Source organism: Epargyreus clarus, unplaced genomic scaffold (genome assembly GCF_041222505.1).
Source record: "Epargyreus clarus isolate Ecla_fem2 unplaced genomic scaffold, WU_Ecla_fem_2.2 ptg000009l, whole genome shotgun sequence".
Lineage (NCBI taxonomy): Eukaryota > Metazoa > Arthropoda > Insecta > Lepidoptera > Hesperiidae > Epargyreus > Epargyreus clarus.
Genome location: NW_027332217.1, coordinates 7,732,104 through 7,753,134, shown reverse-complemented (window position 1 = coordinate 7,753,134; position 21,031 = coordinate 7,732,104). Strand labels below are relative to the sequence as shown.

The following is a 21,031-nucleotide window of genomic DNA, read 5'->3' as shown; positions in this document are numbered from 1 at the left end:
CTTACCCAAACTGAAATTGGCTACGTAAAAGACAATAAGTTTGCTCTGGTCCCGCTACAAACATTAAAAAGATGGTGGCTGTATTTTCGTAAAATATGGATATGCAAAAGTTTCTGAATCTTTTACACCGCTTCCCTACTTTACTGGCGTCGTGAGCTTCAGGGAGTTAAGTTAAAAACATATGTATAGAGCTATGTAATTTGTATGTAACGTAGAATAGTTGCAAACTGCACTAAGGTCACTATACATAGGTATGAATTTCACATATGAATCTCACACATACGTAGTATCATAAAGAAAATTCTCCAGATAAGTTATTATTTTACACTTTGCATGATATTTCACAGAAAAGCTACCATTTTACCCTAAGGTAAACTAAATAAGGCTGTTGCGGAAAGTAATATTTTTCAACTGTATGTATTACACTCCATACGTCTTTACAGATTTTAAAGAATAAGGTGGCATTAGATTCGTCTAAATTGAGGTAGTAACATACGCTACATAACATCCATTTGAGGTATTTTTTTTATATGTTTATTTTGTAGTTTTAATAATTTTCCTATAATTATCAGACGTCGAAGTGGATTAAAACATTTGTAACCAATAAGACAGGAATCTTACGTAAAGTCAAAAATCACAGAATCATTGCATTATTATTCGTTAGGTAAGAAAGTATAGCTACCCGTGCTTATTTAGCGTGCTTTTCTACAAACCTGAAAACAAACAATAGTTTTACATCACTATTTATAGAAAGATTATTCGTGTACCATTTGTGACTCTGCAGTCAAACCATGAGAGTTTATACCACATGTATCAATGTATGTATGTATAAAATATATACTTAAAACAACATTTTCTTTAAGTACGGACCTCTGTTCCTTACAAACAACGTCAGATAATTAAGTATTCGTGGATTCTAATTGCGCTTTGCCCTTATTACCATTTCTCAGATCTGTTTTAATGTCGTTAAAATTGGATAGCGTTTACTGGACGTATTTTGAGTCCTTCGCAGAAAAGCTTAATGTCCAAAAGACTTTAGAACTGTGATATTTTAGATGTAAAATTAAATATTTTTAAAAATTGAACAACAGAGTATAACGGAGTTGTGTTTCGACTCCGGCTTTCTAGTCAAAGCAGTCTTAAACAATGTTAGTTCTGGTTTGAAGGGTAAGATAATGGAGTGACAAATATAAGGCATCCCGACTTAGTCCTCATGGGTAATGCATCTGCAACTGACTTTAGATAGATCTAATCCTATTCGGATTGATTATATATATCCATGAGCGACAGTGGCCATACCATGTGGACCAAATGAAAATGATTCTTTGCTACTTCTATATTAAAAAAAACAATAAAGGCTAGCTCTCATTTCGGGAAAGCCGCACCATCCGAATTGCATCGCTTTGATATACAATACAACGTGGCGCACTGCGAACCTCTTGTGTACAATGGATAATACAAAATGTATAAAAGATTTCGGAGATTTTTGCAATACAATGCGGCGCGCCGCTCACTATATGCTATGAGCTTTATAGTCCAGGGGCATGAAGGCATTGAAGATATTTTTAATATAATATGCCTTTAAAAAAAGCTAAATAAAAAAATAAAACGGCATGTGGTAACTTTAAACATTATCTACAAAAAATATAATATAATTAAAATTCTGAAGAGGTGGTCGGATTTCATACTATCGTAATCGCATGATTATATAAGTACTAACATAATTCTATGAGACTTAAATTTGAGACACTTGCTGTCAAGTTTCCGTAGTGTAGCGGTTATCACGTGTGCTTCACACGCACAAGGTCCCCGGTTCGATCCCGGGCGGAAACAATTTTACTTTTTTTATTAGAAAATAGTTTTTTAAATTTATATATTAATATAGATAGAAAATTATGTTTAATTTTTTATATATTTTTACCAGCATTTTTTTATTTGCTTACTTCAAAAAATTAAGACATTGCAATATAGAGACTGATGAATCCTTTATAGATAAAGACCTTTTATAGATAAAGGGACTGTACACATAATCTTGCTTCGAATATTTTTGGAGTTACCTACTCTAATATTTTCAAAGTGCTTCGCATAAATCTGTTTTAACAAACACACGTAGGTGTTAGAACTAACCTATCAAAGAAACTAATGTTATATAATTATAAATTCTGGATAAAATTGATAAAATTCAACGTTCATAAAGAATTATCGAAAGTTTCTCGTGTCGTACCAATCAATGGACACAAGCAAAGTAGTACCTACGCAGTGCGTGGCAGTTATTATTACTTTATATGCATGGAGTAATAACACCGTACCTTTGAAAACTCCGTCAACTACTGGGCGTTTTGTAATTAATTTGCCATGAACGACTGCACGGAAACTCGTTCGGAATAACAACTTTTTGTGTACAATTCCTTAAATTTCTGTTTACTATTAAGTCTATTAACACAACAGAATACTTTGTTTGTATCAGTGTGTCAGTGTGTATTGTGTCAGGGCTACTCGAAACTACTGTACTTGATTGTTAACGGTTAACTTCCTTTTTCATATGTACGTGATTAATGAGAAATATATTTAAATTTTAATTTAAAAAAAGCGGTTCCCATCACATAATAATACTCCAACTAATGGAAAGGGGTTTGTAGATGTCTATAATACAAATATAAGGTCGTCAGCACCACGTGTGCGGGAGGAGCGTAAATTGATCCCCCCAGTGCAGAGCCCGACCGGGGCATCGCGCTCGGAGGACTGCGGTTGTGTTTCATCGGAGATCCCGGAGTTCTCCACCAAGCGCTGAGGACGGCCACCGGGGGGGTTTTAGTGCGGTTGAAGGTGGTAGAACCCTTTGTGGTTTGACTCCGGCGGCACTACCGCCACACATATTTCTACCTAATAACAGCAGTGTTAGGCGCAGCTGTGTTCCGGTTTGAAGGGTGTGGTAAGGGAGACAGACTTTTCCGAGGCGTTCTAGCTTAGTCCTCAGGGGTAGCGGCGCATCTGTAGCCGACCTCAGGTAGGAATATCTAATCCTATCTGGGGTTGATTACAGATGTCCATGGGCGGCAGTAGCCACTTACCATTAGGTGGACTGCGTGCTCGTCTGCTACTCCTATATTATAAAAAAAAACCCACATAACCCGGCAACGCAGCCACGTCGTCGGGTACATTTTGAAGGTTTCCCCCCGAAAACAAAAAAAAAGGCATTAGTAGAGCATGTCAGACAAGTGGAATCAAAAAGGCCTTCTACAGTAACATAGCCGCGCAGGCACGGGCCGTGCCTGTCAAAATATTGTACAGATAAATATGATTTTGTCTGATAAGTTAAATGTCTGTCTGTAGATGTAAACCGTTTATGACATACTTTTACCCCAACACACAAACCCCACTTGGAATTGGGGATGTCTGAAGATACTCCAATGGCTCCAATGAGCTAACTTAATCCTAAAGATAAGGCAGTCGGGCCACTTGATAATACTCCCTCGAGGGTCGTCAATCTATATCCTCTGAAAAAGCGCTTTAAGTTGAAGAATCGCCAGTGCATCGCAGGCCGTAAAAAGCGCTATTTTGTCACTTTTTGAAGCGCTTTATCCCAGAATACTGGAAAGAATCGGTAAACGAAAATTCATTCAGTGAAATTTAATTGCTCGAACCTATTATCAAGTGATAACAATCAGTACTTAATTATAAATACGCCTTGTACGTAATGGCAAACCAAAAGCTTTAGCAACGACTTGTCTATTAAACCTGTTACGTGCGAAGTTTAATTAGGAGAAAGTACAGGAAATGTCATTTAAATGAAAGCCATATGGTTTATGCGTTTAATTAAGCAATAAGGTTTAATTATAAACTTTTCCCATGTTTGCTTCGAATTTGTTAATGTTCAAGTTTAATACGATACTGCACTGTAAGTTTTTTGTGTTTTTAACGACTTGGTGATGAATAGTCATTCTTGCTTGTTAGATACATGCGCACTCAAATAAACATAATAAGTATACATGTATAGGTGTACTTATACTATGTAAATGGTTGTAATATCACACTAAATGCGTAGTTTAGACCAGAGCTTGGACTACATTTGGACGACATCAAAATCAAAATCAAAAATAATATCTAAAGGTTAATTCTGCAACAAGTTTCGTTTTATAATATGTAGCTCAAACATCAAAAAACGCGAACGAAATATTGAAAACTAAACAAAAATAGTTCGAAAAATCAGAATCTTCTTATGGAACTGTCTGCAAGACATCTAAGTAGTATACTTCATACTCAACATATGAATACTGCGCTAAATGAGAGTACGTTTGTACAACCCAAAAGGTATACTAGACAATAACCTAACATAGGAAACCTACTTAGCATAACACAGCATCTGGTTAAACAACGAATAATGTGATTCGTCACAAAATAAACAACACCACAATACGTTTGTGAATAGTTTTATTAGCGTAAATAAATAGCGTAGTATACAAGAAAAGATTTTACATAAGTCCGTATCAGTAACGGAAAGATATTTGGAACAGAAATTTACATTAACACAAAACAAATGAACAAAGAAGTTGAAGGAATAAATATATTTAACAATCGGCGTCGTACTACTTTAAACTGTTTTATTATAAATACGAAATACGAAATATTTAAGGCACTCTCATTATCACAGAACATAGCAGCTACTATACTAGTAGATCTGTCCAAACAATGTTTACTTCGTTCCTATTAAAACTCGTAAAAGGTAAGAACATTGACAGTGGCGTATACCATATGAGACCAGTGGCAAATTCATTACATGGGGCCCTAAGAAAACACGTGACATTGTAATTTAATTATTAATTTTTACTTTAGTAATTGTTTGGTCCTGGCGAACATTTTGTTATTCACATACCTATAAAATTTTTCAAGATTTTTTTTCACAGATATCACAGAACTCGCAACCTCTCGTGCAAGGGGCCCCGTCAGACTGGGGCCCGTGGTATTTTACCAGTTCCTACCAACCTATAGTTATGCCTCTGAACATTGATAAAACCACCTCATTAAAAAGGTCTAAAGTCTTGTAATTAAAAATGAATGTTATAAAATTGTTTTTTCCCACAACTTTTACTGTTTGATAGGAACGAATTTATTTTCATATAAAAATTTACACACACACCACATTGCTTATTTCTAAAAAAGCATACATTAGAGAACTAAGAAGTTTTAAAACAATCTCATAAATATAAACTGAAATCCATATAAATAATCATAACATAAATGGTATCGAAGCTCTTCACACTAAAGTTCTTCATCGCAACATCTATTTATAATAATATCCAACACATTATATGAATACTCGTATAAACTAAAGGATACAAACTGCATCGAAATACCATTTAGATCTTACAAACGTAATGTTCCACTCCTGTTATATTCTACAAATGAAATATAAGGTATTGTTTCTTAACTTTTAAGAAAGCACTTTCATGATTTCGTCTCATGAAGAGATACCTTACATACTTATTAATATTTCTAATAGGACATCTATATTTGCAGTTTAAAAATCCATCAGTCACACAACACAATATTCAAGTGTCGGAGTTCCTACTCGAGATTCAACGTACACAATCATATACCTAACATTTACATTATTTGTAAATCATTCGTTCTATAAATATACAAGCGATTTATCAGTCTACACTTATTGCTATAAAATTATATTAAAAGCTCTGTATGAAACTCCTATTCGCGGTTATCAGTACATTTAATGACATTTTAATGGTGTTTTACAATAGTAAACATTATATGAGTTGATTTCAGGGAAGATGAAGTATGAATAATAATTATAAAAGGAATAAAATTCCTGATTAAGTGACTCATAAACGCCAATTATAATTCGAAAACTAGTAATTTAGGTTCAATCCAAAGTTGGCAAGTAGTATTACGGCTGTTACAAAAATCTAGCAGCATTGGAAAATTTAAGTTACGTAAACGTAGGAGTGAACGAGAAATACGTATTTAAATAAAAAATTACCAATTTTCTCAATGGTCACAGATTACTACAAACAGCTATACAATCATTACGCTAGATTAATGTACTTTATATGTATGTATGTATGTTTGTATATATGTAGGTATTTACGTATGTATGCGTGTGTGTATGTATGTATGTATATATGCGTACCTTCCTGTCAGTACTATAATTATCTTTTTTAACTCCGTTTTTACAGTGAATAGTTTAGTTATCTGCAAGTTCCTACCAGTTTCAGTGTAGTGGTAAGAATAAAATCTTAAATAGGTACTTGTTATTGTATTTTGGTTAAAAATACAATAACAAATATCAAAGATACGCAACAAGTTATATTTCAATAATCGACATATGTATCGTGTCGTTCGGAATAATATAATGAACCGGATGTATAATAAAACTGTATACAACTGTAGCAAAAAGAAAATGCCACTTACAGCATTTCATAAATAGGAACAGCAAAGTCTTTAAGTAGGCTTTCAATGAAGATTATTGCCATTTAATTGACAGCCATTACTTGCTTTAAATAAAATTATTAAAATTTAAATCTCGAATTTAAAAATTATTGCTGAGAATATAAATTATTATCGTAGCTACAACTTTTAAACATTTTTGTAAGCCAATCCACAATCGATTCGCTAATCGATTTCCCAAACAAAAGTTTATTATGCTCATCAATTTCGATTCTACTGAACACTTTGTCTATTATTCTATAAAGAACAATGTGCGTAAATTATAAAGCGTTTACCATTAAAATGAGTCAGTATTATTTTTACAATCTACACACATAGATTAGTAAAGATACTTCGCTGCCTTGAAATTGAATGAAGCCAGAAACGGCTTATTAGTAAGTTCTTTTTTTTAATTCTTGACAAATAAAAACATTTTTAGAGAAAATTTACGAATAAATAACTAATACTGCATAATTTACATAATAAATAAATAATTATTTCAAATATTTTAGGGACATTTTAGCACGGGGACGTGGCAATACTTTTTTACGCAACTATTTCAATTCTCAAAACTGGGTACATTTTCTTGTTAGGAGTGAGTAATCTTTACTAATCTATGTCTACACAATAAAACTACTTGCGATTAAAAAAATACCGGAGTTAACCGAGTCGTAAGTTTTTTAAAATCCATTTAATCTTAATACTAATTGACAACATGGTTTCATACAACAACTAGCCTACTTCATTCAGACTTCTCTATACTAACTCATTTTATGGCTTACCCTATACATATAAGTTTCAGCCGAGAGAGAAGAATTGCTTATTGCTCGGTATTTTCTGTCGTTGTTTCTTGATGAAATCTCTCGCTTGTCTGTCCCCTTGTCTCGTTTCCAATGCTTTTATTGCGTCGCCATCTATACAAAAAAATACGATTATTACATTCAAACACACTTGCAAAGCTCCTTAAAATACTTTGGAAAAAATATTACTAATAGCAAAGCAATATTTTCTTTTTTATGAAAAAAATATTTTCAAGATTGGCTGCCAACATATCGAATTAAGTTAAGTAAACATTTTTGTTACTGCATTTCTTCTTATAATATAATATAATATTCTTTCAGCTTTAGCTTTTCAGCAGCTTTATAATATTCTTTCAGCTCACACATATATTACTTAAAACTTTGTTTTCCTCGCAACATTTTCATATACTAAAAATAATGATAAGGAAAAAATGGCACACATCTCCGAAAATCACACGCAAAACCGGACCAGCAAATTGGAAAGCAAATTTATTTAGGAAAAAGCTTTATTTGTAATCTTACCAATATTATGAGGCCTGCTGAGGGGTAGATGTTGTTGTGGCAGGCTGCCTATAGGCGCGGGGGTGTCGGGGATCTCGCTGAAGTGCAGGAAGGCTTCACCTACAAAAGTATTGCTCACACTGAACATGTCCTTGTCCTTTACGACGAGGTGCATGAGGCCGTCGGACACACGCCGCTGCTCTGGTGTTAGTGGTCTGTGAACAAATATTTTAACATCACTAAATTATATCATAAATTGTGGTACACTTAATATTATGTAATACTTTCTACGTATATGAAACTGAGCTATGGTTTACGGTTTATCAGGAGGTTATGGAAATAGAACCGATTATATTCCGGACAGGGCAGTGATAGCCTAGTGGTTAAGAAACTCGGCCCTTCGATCGAGGTGTCCGAGGTTCAAATCCCAAGCACCTCTGATTTTTCAAAGTTATGTGCGTATTAGAAAATGTACTTGTCTACATGACAGCTAGTGCTGGTCATTAACAGTAGTGATGTGTCTAACAATACTTACATTAAAAACATTTCGTCGTACAAGGGGAAGAGGTTTTTGCTATGCGTCTGTGTTTTAGGCTTCACGACATTCGCGAACGAGTCCTCAGGTAGAAGCGCCACACGCACATAGGAGTCACATAACCCTGTAATTTATAGAATTAATTATTTTAACCAAGTTATATTCGTTATTATAAATAACTAGCTGACCCGGCAAACTTTGTACCGCCTCAAAATCTATTTATCAAATATATTTCATATAAAATATAGCCTATGTTACTGGTGGATCTTTCGAATGGTGAAAGAATTTTTAAAATCGGGACATCAGTTTTTGAGCCTATTCATTACAACTAAACAAAGAAACTTGTCCTCTTTATAATATTAGTGTAGATGTATAATAATTCGCCAAATACAAGTGGAACTCGCACAAGGAGGCTTCCGTACCACAAAATGTTCATTATTTTTATTCATTTTATTATTTTCAACAATACATAGTTATATGACACAAAAATAGATGGCGTTGGGGTGATGATGAATGATACGTAAACAAAGTATAATAAAATTAAAATAACTATATTAAAATATGTTTATGGTTCTTATTTGTTACTTGTTATAATACCAGTTGTTATTATAATACCAGTTGTAGTAAACAGATTGTAAAAATTTCAACCGTCTTCCTAGTACGGTTTAACAGTTAGATCCAAAAATGGCAAAAAATACCAGTTTGTTGTATGGGGATGCCCTTTAGTTATCAACTTTATTTTATTTTTAGTATTTGTTATTATAGAGGCCACCGTTATTCATCCTCTGTAAAAATTTCGCGTGTCTATCTATTAGGGTTCAGGAGATATAGCCCTGACAGACGGATAAACGGACAGACAGCGAAGTCTTAGTAATAGGGTTCCGTTTTTATCCTTTGGGTACGGAACCCTATAAAAGTATTTAAGACTAAACAACATTAACAATATTTATTGATACATTAAATAAATCAAAAATATGTCAATGAAACAATTAGGCAAGTCTTTTGTAGTTTTACAGGTATACACGGTACGGACTCTAAGGAGTAGAAATTTACGATAACATATATCCTGCCAAATATATAATATAAATTATGATAATGAAGCACGCAATATTGTAGGTACACACCATTCGAATCCGTAGGCGTTAGATTTCTCGCATTCATTATTTCCACTTTAAGACTATCATCAATGAACTGGGCTCTGACAGTCAGGATGCCCATCTTCGGCTCCGTCACCGACTGCTGTTCCTGCCACCTCTCCAAGTGGTACTGGTGTATCAGCTCCCTTGTCTCCATGCCGTGAAGCTTCAGTAAGTACTCCACATGCTTCAGGGTATCCGAGGAGTACACCTCCTTGTTGTCTTGTCTGAACGACCTCACCATTATCTTCAAGCATTCTCGAAGGTTCGAGAAGAAGGCAGGTGGCCTACGTTTCTGTAATCAATTTGTTTGAAAATTTTAGAAGTCTGTAAGATTGTGTAATGTATATTGTATATTTTAAAAGAACTTATATATGTATACGATCCCATCACCAAACATTTAAGATTGTTTAATCACAATCAAGCACATATAAACATGGCATATGAAGCTCGTTAAAGATATAATCATTGTGATATTAATTAAATTTTATATTGTTTAAATATGCTTTCAAAAAAGTTAATTGATTTGATGAACATTACTAGATCAATTATATAAATGAGATATTTATGATCTGTTTCCATAATTTGCTATAAACACCCATGCCTTTACTAATCACAAGTTATCAAAACATAATTCACACATGAAAACAATGGCTAATATGAATTGTTAAATTGGGAACATGCAGTGCTAGTATAAATTAAATAATAATTCCAAATGCATCAAATATTATATACTTAGATATAAACATATATTTCTTATTTTATAATATTTTTGAAAGAGCTTTTTTCAACCTAATAATATATGCAGGAATACACAATAAGCGAAGTAAATACTAATTTATGCAACGAAACTCATTGCCATCATCATTCATCGTCGAAAAAGCTGATCACAAACACATCTGATATATTGTCTATATAGCATGAACTCTGTGAATGGAGGAATAACATTGTATAATGAAATTAAAGGTATGAAAGGTATGAATTCAAGGCATTCGTTTAACCAATAATTATATCAATTAAAAATCTTAAGCATAGGAAAAACATTCCTAGACCTAAAGTAAACCCCTGTGGGATACCATTCTGTTAAGCAAATTAACAACATTAATTTTCAAATATTCAATGAATTTTAACCGTAAGTACACATTATTTACATTTTATCAAGTGGGATATTAAACTTAAGATCAATAATTTATCGAATATTTTACGACTAAATGAGCTAATTTCGTATCAAATGACAATGATAGTACTAGAAAAATGCGACCAATATACATCAAAACAGATATCTTATACGATTCTAAAGCATCGCATGCAAATGCAATAATGATATAATTATGCATGTATATATTGTTTTAAAGTTCATGATATATTCTCAATTTACAGGGCACAGATATATCTAACAACGATAAAGTTCTATTCCAATGGTATACAACAGATATATCGTTCGATACAAAACAGACACAGAGCGCATGCTATCGAACAGGCTGGGGCACTATTCACTATACATTGACAGTAACATAAACAAGGTGCCATATATTTTAGAGTTTACCGAGTCTAAATGGGCGACGGCTGATTTGCTCAAGCGTCTCGGGTCGATATAGCGTGTTATCTTTGCCTTTCGGTGCTATCAAACAACAATAACATATTACAAACATTTTCTTTAATGACATTGCTGTAAAAAACATAACTAAACGGACAAAATATAACTAAAAACGTAAAAATATAGTGCAAGGTGTACTACTAAAGATACTGCGTTAGCGTGCAATATATCTGCAATATTTACCCGCAATAACACAATGTTCGGGGATACTTTGTTTTTGCCAAAGAATCTACGCCTAATCAAGCGGAAACGGGAGACAAGTTTTTCTTTCTACAAATTGAAGATCATATATTGGGTTAGTGTAAAAACGATTCTGCTAGTTACTGTAATTAATAAATAAAATACAATAGACGTTACAGTGTGGAAACTTTTCACATCATAGGTAGTAATAATGTTGACAAAATATTTACTACAAAGACCACAGTCTCCATACTCTCCATTGATATGATTTTATCGTAAGTCAGTTATTTGTTTCCCCACTGAACTTCCATAAATAGTAATACAAATTAGTAAATATATTTAGAAAAACACTATGAGATGAAATATTAAAAATAGTTACTATTTTACAGCGGTTAGCTAATACAGCGACAGATAAAATCTTACGAGTTTTTTGAGTACTTACCTCTAAGTTGGCTTGTATCAATTCATAAAGTACTTCTCCGAGTTGTTCCCAAACAATCTCTAGGGTTCTGGAGAAGTTTTCGTTGTTCAAGTGCTGATACAATGTGTCGAGGTTGGCTTCTAAGTACCTCATAACTCGATCCATGCTAGAACAATCTTGATGGAGTAACTCCGCGCCTTCTATGAGAAAACGTGTTACTGAAGGCATCATCTGGAAAACATTTATGGTTACATTAATTTTCATTGCTTAGTTTCATTGCTTAGTTTTTTTATTGTATTAATTTGATTTCGTGTCAGTGAATATATTACTACGAATATGATAGCAACAATTGATATTTAGGTAATCCATTGGAAGATTAATAAAGATCCTAAAATAAGTTGAATAAGTCTATTTTAAGCACAAATCAATGAAATGATCAAAAGAGATTTAATCATATTGTGTTACGTAGTATGCTTAATGTTCGATAGTGTATGAACTAAAATTATAGACATTCTCCATTAGTACTCACCTTTTTCACCATAACCTCTAATAAATCCACTATCTTGTTTCGGACAGTGTCTATTGCATTTGCGATAACATTTTGCAGAGTCTCTTTGCACCTGTTAAAAAATGTACATACCATTAATAAGTAAAAACCATATATATTTTTTTTATCATTTATTACAGCAATGTTAAATCAGTTCATACTGAATATTTAGGAAGCTATTTGAAAAGAAGAAATAATTATAATGCAGTATTTTTTTAAGTTTCTTTGAAATATACACAAATACGTAAATTATAAACCAAAAATACCTCTGAGCCTCCAAAGGCGAGCGGGTTTCACACATCTTCTGAATGATTTCATCCATTCCTAATTCTTGAACGAATGGCTGTAAGCTTTGCCGTACGTAATCAATGTTGTTGATGGCAACACACCACTCTGTGGTCACCTCGAACCGTTCCTCGAACACCGTGGTCACTGACCCCACGTTCTCAACTCGACTCGCCATCTTATCTGAATAGAAGACGCAACACCGACAAATGTCCTGAAAATAAGAATAAATCAATATTTGCCCTGAAATTTGTAAATTATATTTCTATGAATTTTTATTATAGAAATATAATATTTAAAAGGAAGTAATACTTTTGTTGAGTGAATAATTGAGTGAATATATGAATATCCGTAGAAACTATGATTCGATCATGACTTAAGACAGGAGACAAGATAGCCGGAATTTAAAAAAATGCTACAGATATTATACACAACGTTAGTCATTTATAATCATGTAGATTGTTTGTATCCTTGTTACTTTAAATAAACGCTGATTCACTATTGTCTCTCTAAATACTAGTATTTTCTCAAACGAAATGTTTATGGTTTCTGGCACCAAAACTACACTGTAATGGAATAACTCTAGACCAAATAAGAGCAGAGTTATCAAGTCTCAGGACTTGCTATTTAAATAAAAATAATAAAAATCATACTCACATCAACAATTTTAGCTACAAATGCATAACAGCCCTCCACATCGGGCCAAGCGAGTTGCTGCCAGAATATCTTTATCTGGTAGAATATTGCTAACGTATCAACTCCTGAGCTGCTGTATTTCACGTTAGTATCCACAGGAACCAAATTATCTAGATCTACAGCTTTTTCGATACGAGTTAGAGCTTTGTAAGCTGCTATGTCTAGCCATTGAGCTACCCCGCCGTAGAACCACGAGTGGAACTTTGATATGGCGTACGAATCCCAGTTTGTTTCGTTTAGACCTTGTCCTAACCTGGAATACATAATTCAATAACACCTTTAGAAAAAACAATTGAGATAATTATTTTTTGAGTGATATAAAAAAGTGTTACAAGTGCGTCACAGAATAGTAGTTTCGTTTATATTTTTTGTAATTGTGATGTGACGAAACTCGAAGTTACTTATGGAACTAAGGATTAAACTACAATTAAACAAATAAATAATATTGGAACAAGTACTAATAAAAATGATAGATATTAGTAGAAACCGCACGACGCAGTTTTCCTAAAAACAATCAAAACTGTTATATACTCACGTCAAAAATCTCTGCAAGGCCAAATACAACTCAAACAGCGTGGTCCCCATTGCCAAAGGTTCAGAACCGACTTGAGGTGACCCCAAACCAGTTTCACCATTCAAACCACCGGCCAAATATACTGTGTTCGTTGACCCTTCATCATACTGTAGTCTCTTCAAACTCTTGCACACTTGTATCACTTCTGGTTCCACTAGCGACGCTATTTTACTTTCATATAAGCCATACAAGGCTTTGGAGTACGGGAATCCCATCACCCTGTGGAAGAAATGAGTTGATGAGAGAAAACGTTATTTTAACTTTACAAATGTTACATTTGTATCAATACAGCAATTACGAACTCAGTGTTTATTTTTTGCTGATAAAGCTGATAAATGTCGTGTACATAATTAATCCTATAAAAAAAATACATACTACACGGACTGTCTCTTGCTAAGTAATAAGCAATCTGTACATCAAACATTATCTATGTAAAGATAGTGTCTAAACTTACTCAACGAAAACCCTGTCGAAGTACTCGATAGCCCTCTGCAGATCGGAGCGCACCAGCTGTATTACCCTGATCAAATGCTGCAACCTCGACTCTTCAGTTTTATCCTTGCATTCGTTATTATCCAAAATATGCACGAACCAATCCGACGCTCCTTGAGTTGACGCCTGATTCAAAACCTCATGAATTGTCAACTTAACTCCATTATCATTTTCTCTCAACCATCCATATAGATTAGCAGGGAATAGGTCTATGGAGTCAGGTATATCCAAAACCGACAGTCCATAGAGGATTTTAAGCACCTCCCTCAGGGTTTTCATTACAGTTTTGTCTCCGGCAGTCTTCTTCCTCAGTTTTCGGATATGACTGAAGCAAGTTGGGAGCAGTTTCTTAGCCCCATCCCAGAAGAGCTTTACGTCCTCTTCATTTATCAATCCTGAAAGGAGATCATTATTTTCATAATGTGTGCACCTTATTTATGTCACTAGTAAATATGGGATGGTAAAGAATTTTTCAGTCTTTCTTGAGATATGCATTTATGTAATGCTCGCTGATGATATACCTTATTACTCAAGTGGATAAAGTCGACAACGACAACTACAAATACCAGACTTATCAAGAAGCGAATTGGAGAAGTGATCCTAAGTAGATGGTTTGCGGTGATGGCGCAGAACACGATCTACTCCTTGCGCAGCTACCATAAACCGTTCTTTATTTATTGAAAAAGGTATATGCAGACTTACCAGACTGTAAAGGCTTGGCGATCTTATCAAGTAGCGAGTTGAAGAGGGCGAAGCTGAGCGGGTGGTCAGCGGTGATGGCGCAGAACACGATCCACTGAGCAAGATGATCATCGAGCTAGCAGAGCGTACTCTTTATTTATTACTCAAGGCATATAAAGACTTACCAGACTGTAAAGACTTGGCGATCTTATCGAGTAGAGAGTTGAAGAGGGCGAAGCTGAGCATGTGCTCAGCAGTTATACCGCAGAACATGATCCACTGACCACGTGATCGTCGAGCTAGTCCGTTCTTTACTTATAACTAAGGATATACAATGACTAACCAGACTGTAAAGGCTTGGCAATCTTATCAAGTAGCGAGTTGAAGAGGGCGAAGCTGAGCGGGTGGTCAGCGGTGATAGCACAGAACACGATCCATTGCGCAAGATGGTTATCCAGTTGATTGAGCCCGCTCTGTGCCGCGTGCTGGGTGAGCACCGCCTCCGCTGGTGCGCTGAAGTTACCACACCACCAGTATGGGGCAACCTGCAATCAATTTAAATTAAAATTAATTTATTGCAACAAATGCAAAAATTAAGGTTACTGATAATCTTATTAACTACTATGGCGTTCAGAATAATATGTAGCACTATAATTATTTTAACTTTTCTATGCCAGATTTAGAGTGAGCTTTCTATAATTATTAAGAGACTTAATACATAGTATCTTCGTATATACCACTTTTAGTACAATCAATTAATTAATTAATCCATAACACTGCCAAACTTGTCAGTTGTTTGCTAATTTAAAAAGGTTTTATTTTTCTTTATAGTTCTCTCATCAGTAATGACTGTATCGTTGCGTTGGGACTCTTCTAGACTCTTACTTTCGTATTCAATGATCTTACTTTGAACCTTACACAAGTTTTCCTGGAATCCGAATTTACCTTGGAACTTTCCAGCTCGTGCAACAACAGTATCCTCAACAGATGCCGATGTTCCTGGGCGGCGACTTGCGAGTTCTTCTCAGATGAGAAGTTGAGTCGCACCTTCACCACTCCCTGGCGTCGCAACTTGCTCTTTTTGCTCAAATTAAACCACATTGTCATCCCGCCAGCGGGTATTGACTGGAATAATGAAAATATATGTTTTACATTAAATTTGAACATTCATCAACTGTTGTGTAGCTTACAAATGAATAAAATAAGGATAGTATTAATTGCATTAAAACTTCTACAGACAGATAAATATTAGAAAATGATGAAATCAATTTATTTATACAATGTATGTATATTAATTTAATTATATGTACGTACTACAGCACTGTATTCAAAAACATACGTGGTACGTTGAAGATACTAATAATTAAACACAAGTGGACTTAACTCCAACGCCATCAATCCACTCCAACTTAACGCCAACTTAATTAATTATTAAGATACAATACCGTAACACACGTAAACTTTTATCGATTTGCTTTTAAGATCCATTCAAAATTAAAATAAAGCCTATTTTCTCTACACAATCGCTAACTGTTCGGATGTTCATGAACTAGTAAACTTACCTTCAATGGTATATTTGATGTGCCAATGAGCTCATTGTCATGCTTTCCAGTAGATGCAGTAATGGCGATTTCTTTCATCAACTTTCGAAGTCCTTTGACACCCTTCACTTCGAATATCTTTGTCATCTTTTCTTTGACTGTCTCCGCTGGGTCGAAATCCCTATATTATTAATTTAAATAATACAATTCTACATTATCACTAATATAAAAGCTTAAAACGCCCACACAATACGGCGTCGCATTTTAGCACGTTGCGAGGTCGTGAAAAGTTGTGATGTCGTGTCGTGAAAATCTATGACTTGTCTCCTTATTGATGTTGAAGTGATTTCCATCATTAATGACGTGAAAAAAATAACCAAATAATAACGTAGGATTGCAGCAGAAACTTTCACGATACCGTCATTTTTTATGATGGACGTCGTAAATTTTCACGCCGCGATGTCGCAACTTTTCAAAACGTCGTAAAATTCCACGGTACGACGCCAGTAGCCATAAATGTCATAAATGTTAAGCTGTATTTAATCTATATATATTAACAATATAAAATTAATATAATAAAAATAGACAATAGATTATTAAAATCCCCAAGAATAAATATAACAGACTCAATATATAATAATATTGCAAATTACGTCGGCTCATAACCGGAATTTTTGCGGTAAATACCCATGTCTAGTATTAATTGTAAATATTTTCTATAAGCGTAAGTTCAAATCTGTTAACCGCATTCGGAAATCCCCTATTGGATTATCATTTAAATATTCAAGTTTTTAATAATTCAATATGAATCATTCAACTGAACGAACTGAACATAACTGAGACCCGTAAATACATAGTATTCTCCCTCTAAATTCAAGAAAAAAATATGTCACTACCTTTGTTTTATGTTACATTCTTCCTTTCAGAGATAGTTTTAAGTGTATCATCTACGGAGATAGTTTTAAATACAGAATACAGAATAAAAAATGCTTACCATACTTCTAAACAAAGTGAGTCTTCCTGAACATTTCCTGGAATCGGTCTGAAAATGTAAAAACATGCGTTAAAAAGCCACTTAGGTAATAAACCGCAACCGTTTCGCTAATACATTGTGAAGGTTAGACCAAAACAGTAATTAATGTGAGCGTAGCGAAATTTCCCAAGTCTATATATTTAGACAATGCAATCGTATAAACTTTAATGTCCTTTACCATATAGTCATAATGTTATGTTTAACACTGAATGACTATAGTATCCTATACTACAGCATCCTGAAGATCATAAGCAATAGAGTAGACTGTAGTTATATTTCTCCTTGCAGCTTTCTACATTTAATTTTTTTAAGTATCAAATGTAAATGAGTCTTTGTAACTATAGATAAATAATTAAATTATTATTATTATTATAATAGTTACGTAAATATATTCGTAGTTTCACTTTTTTAGGAATACATAATTTACTTATAACTCCTATTTTGATCACACCTATTTTTTGAATAAAAATTGATGCAATCTCAGCGTAAATACTATCTACTGTTACACGTACAAATTACTATACTTACAATGAAAAGTGTTCCTCCCATACAGGATTCAGTGTTCCAGATTTCACTGACGTATTATACCTTTGTGACGAGTTAGACATCAGGTATATTGTGACAAATGGATCACTGAGACCGGTTGGGTCTTTGGGCACCATATCCTTTCCTTCCACAACTTCCACATTCAACATTAACTCAGGGGGTTCTTTAGCTTCTGCTCGTGTTAGGAGCTCTGTGTGTTTGTCGTTGGATATTTTAAATGCTTCCTGAACGTAAGACAGCATCGCTTGCTGCCCCACCTCGCATCCTACGTCACATCCGCCGACATTGTGAAGTATTTCGTACAAGATCTCCAGGTAGAGTTCATCAACCTGCAATTATTCATTGCGATTATTTATAAGGAAACGTCTTATGATGTTGATATTGACTTACTGACTATATTACTCCAATCGCAATGTTTCTTACGTTCTCATCCTAATTTACATACATACACAAATAAAATCCCAAAAATTGATGGCAATCGTTATGTGAAGCACCCAACATTAAATAGGTACCGCAAATGAAGACGATAGATTGTGTGTAGGTGTGAATGACGGGTCGATGCTCTAGACCTGTGGCCAAGAAGTAGGAATCCAATGACAGCTGTAGTGTCAGTTAAGAATACGTAACTATATTTTAAACAAACAATGACAGCAAAACTAATGAAGTGAAATTAGTCAGCACGGTTTGTGTAAATTTCACAAATTCAAATGTACAGAAGAAAGTATTTTACTATCTAGATTATAGACACATACCGATGAATCATAATAGTATCTCAAATTCATCGACCACCTAGAAATCACAAAATATTAGCTGCTCCACAACAAAACCCTTTGCACTTAGACTATTGGTGACCGAATGACCCAATGCATTAAGGGGTGCGGTTACTACGATACCAATAGGACAAACCAGAGCCCGACATGCGACTGATTTGAAATGCCATGTTGGGAAGGGTCTGCTAGATATCTATAACAACCCATGTAAAACGGCAGGGTTACTGCGCCGTCGTAGGAGGGATATTGATCTAGCGCGGTGGTGGTTTCTATTAGCTGCTGTGATGCATACTTGTATTTGCTTAGTAGGACAGAAACGTCGATAAAAGACTCTTTGTAACACGGCAGAGTTGAATCATTAAATTTATTTATAACACTAAACTAAAATCCATGAATCGTTGCCATTTTCCGCTCAATATAAGGAATAAATTAAAAAAAAGCTCATTAAGTTGCACTTACTAATGTGCTGATAAACTGTTGCACTCTACTTAAAATAAATTAAGCCGTTTTTATTTTAAGTCGTGAAGTCATCTGTCTTTCCGTCGGTAGGTATTTCAAAGGTATAAAAACTCAATTCGAAGAAATGATATTTATGTAACACACATGTTCAGGAAATACCTGAACAAAAAACATACCTCCGAGAATACTCAATAAGAGATATATATTAGTGGTCGTTTATTTAGTATCAATAATGTAGCTATTTCTGAAGCAATAAATCAGCATAATAGTATCTAGTTCTACTCTCTGAAAAAATATAATTTTCAAATCATGTTTCGTTTCTCACCTGAGCGCGAGAATAGTTGGAAATGGTCAGATGAATTTACTTTTCACGTATGTTGGTTTTTTTTTATTTTTAATAGATAAACCTAGTATCATTGGGATTAACGATTCATTCACGATAGGAACTGTAATAAAATCCCATCTAGATGGTAAAAATGATACTGTTGGCCGTTTGACTATTTCAAAATTTTGGAATAGTCTGAACGACATCTTTTCGTTACAAATACTTATAAAATATTGCAAAACAATAGCCAAATAGATTTGATACTTTCGTATACCCACAGTCATGGACTGAATCAGTAGACTGGTCTGCCGTTCCAACAACTCCTTCTTCACACCTCTGAACCTCGTCCGCAAGGTTCCCATTCCATTCATCGTGGACTATCCGTCCGGCACTTACACTCACACACGAAACCAAAACATGTTAGCGATTGATTGCTTCCTCTAAAACAAGGACGCGGTAACGAAGGGCGAATGGACGCGAGATCATAAGCAGAAATGTATCTGGTGCGAGTTGCCGATGCACTGGCGAGTGGCGAGCCGTCCGGGACTCGGGACTGCCCGCCAGATTCTATTTTCGCAAGGCGCCGCCAACGAAGACGTATTGAACTCAACCGAATGATAAAAAAGTATTTTTTTTATTTGGTTGGTTCTAAACCTTAACCCTTGGTGGGAAACATTCATTGCTGATCATAAGGAATGTTGTATTTTTTAAGTTTTTACACGTCATCTAGGTTTGAGGATTGTTTACTGTCATTCGGTTAGCTATGGATTTTTTGTTGATGCTCGATGTAATTGTTTCGTAAGTGTATTGTATGTTGCTAAGTTTTATATGAGTTCAGGATACTTTTATATTATTACAAGTACATGCAATCATACGTGCAATCATTAGCATTGTGTTGTATGTACAGAAAAACATTCCGAGAATTTGCAGGAACATTACGTAGTTATTTACATATCTATTATTATACAATCAGCGCATTCTATTGCCCCATAATGCCTCTGCTAATGGAAAATGTGATTTATATATCTCCTCAATCATAATAAAAACCTATAAAGCAGTACATTATGCCTTTGAAATATTTGAATATATTCCAAGCAATAAGAATTTACTGATCACTTGAAGAAATTGATGGTCATATTCATAAAACTTTGAAATTAGGGCGCTAAATAAAATGGTTATTTGTACCAGATACCGAACAATTAATTTAATGTTATTAAATGTGTATCCAAGAAGATCTACCGAATAACAGCAAAGACCTGCTTTGTTCTGGTAAGAAGTGAGTGGGAAGAGAGAATTAATCCTCAGCTGTAGCCGATCTGCAGCCGATCTTAGGGAGGTTTCTAAACTTATGTAAGGTTGATCACATAATTACAGATGTCCATTTGGGCGAAAATTGCAATATACCATCAGGTGAATTGCTGGCTAATTGGCTACTTCTATAATATAAAGAAATAGGTACTTTAAAGATTGA

The 21,031-nt window shown here is 34.4% G+C and overlaps 1 protein-coding gene and 1 non-coding gene across 2 annotated transcripts in view; one reads left to right on the top strand and one right to left on the bottom strand.

Annotated features, from left to right (window-relative positions):
- The first annotated feature begins 1,760 nt into the window (after positions 1 to 1,760).
- TRNAV-CAC (transfer RNA valine (anticodon CAC)) lies at positions 1,761 to 1,833 on the top strand. Its single transcript has one exon. It is a non-coding gene; the product is annotated as a tRNA-Val (tRNA).
- Positions 1,834 to 4,414: 2,581 nt separating this feature from the next.
- stac (C2 and C2B_Munc13-like domain-containing protein staccato) overlaps positions 4,415 to 21,031 on the bottom strand; it is a 42,020-nt gene continuing 25,403 nt past the window's right edge. The window contains exons 3-18 of the mRNA XM_073076592.1: positions 17,989 to 18,335; positions 17,422 to 17,469; positions 16,449 to 16,608; positions 15,832 to 16,011; positions 15,230 to 15,431; positions 14,168 to 14,600; positions 13,675 to 13,932; positions 13,101 to 13,392; positions 12,425 to 12,657; positions 12,141 to 12,231; positions 11,633 to 11,842; positions 10,960 to 11,034; positions 9,402 to 9,708; positions 8,278 to 8,401; positions 7,764 to 7,957; positions 4,415 to 7,355 (exon numbers count right to left, since the gene is read on the bottom strand). Of these exons, the coding sequence (XP_072932693.1) occupies positions 7,240 to 7,355; positions 7,764 to 7,957; positions 8,278 to 8,401; positions 9,402 to 9,708; positions 10,960 to 11,034; positions 11,633 to 11,842; positions 12,141 to 12,231; positions 12,425 to 12,657; positions 13,101 to 13,392; positions 13,675 to 13,932; positions 14,168 to 14,600; positions 15,230 to 15,431; positions 15,832 to 16,011; positions 16,449 to 16,608; positions 17,422 to 17,469; positions 17,989 to 18,335 (3,270 nt within the window). The 3' untranslated portion in view covers positions 4,415 to 7,239. The remainder of the gene's footprint in view (positions 7,356 to 7,763; positions 7,958 to 8,277; positions 8,402 to 9,401; positions 9,709 to 10,959; positions 11,035 to 11,632; positions 11,843 to 12,140; positions 12,232 to 12,424; positions 12,658 to 13,100; positions 13,393 to 13,674; positions 13,933 to 14,167; positions 14,601 to 15,229; positions 15,432 to 15,831; positions 16,012 to 16,448; positions 16,609 to 17,421; positions 17,470 to 17,988; positions 18,336 to 21,031) is intronic.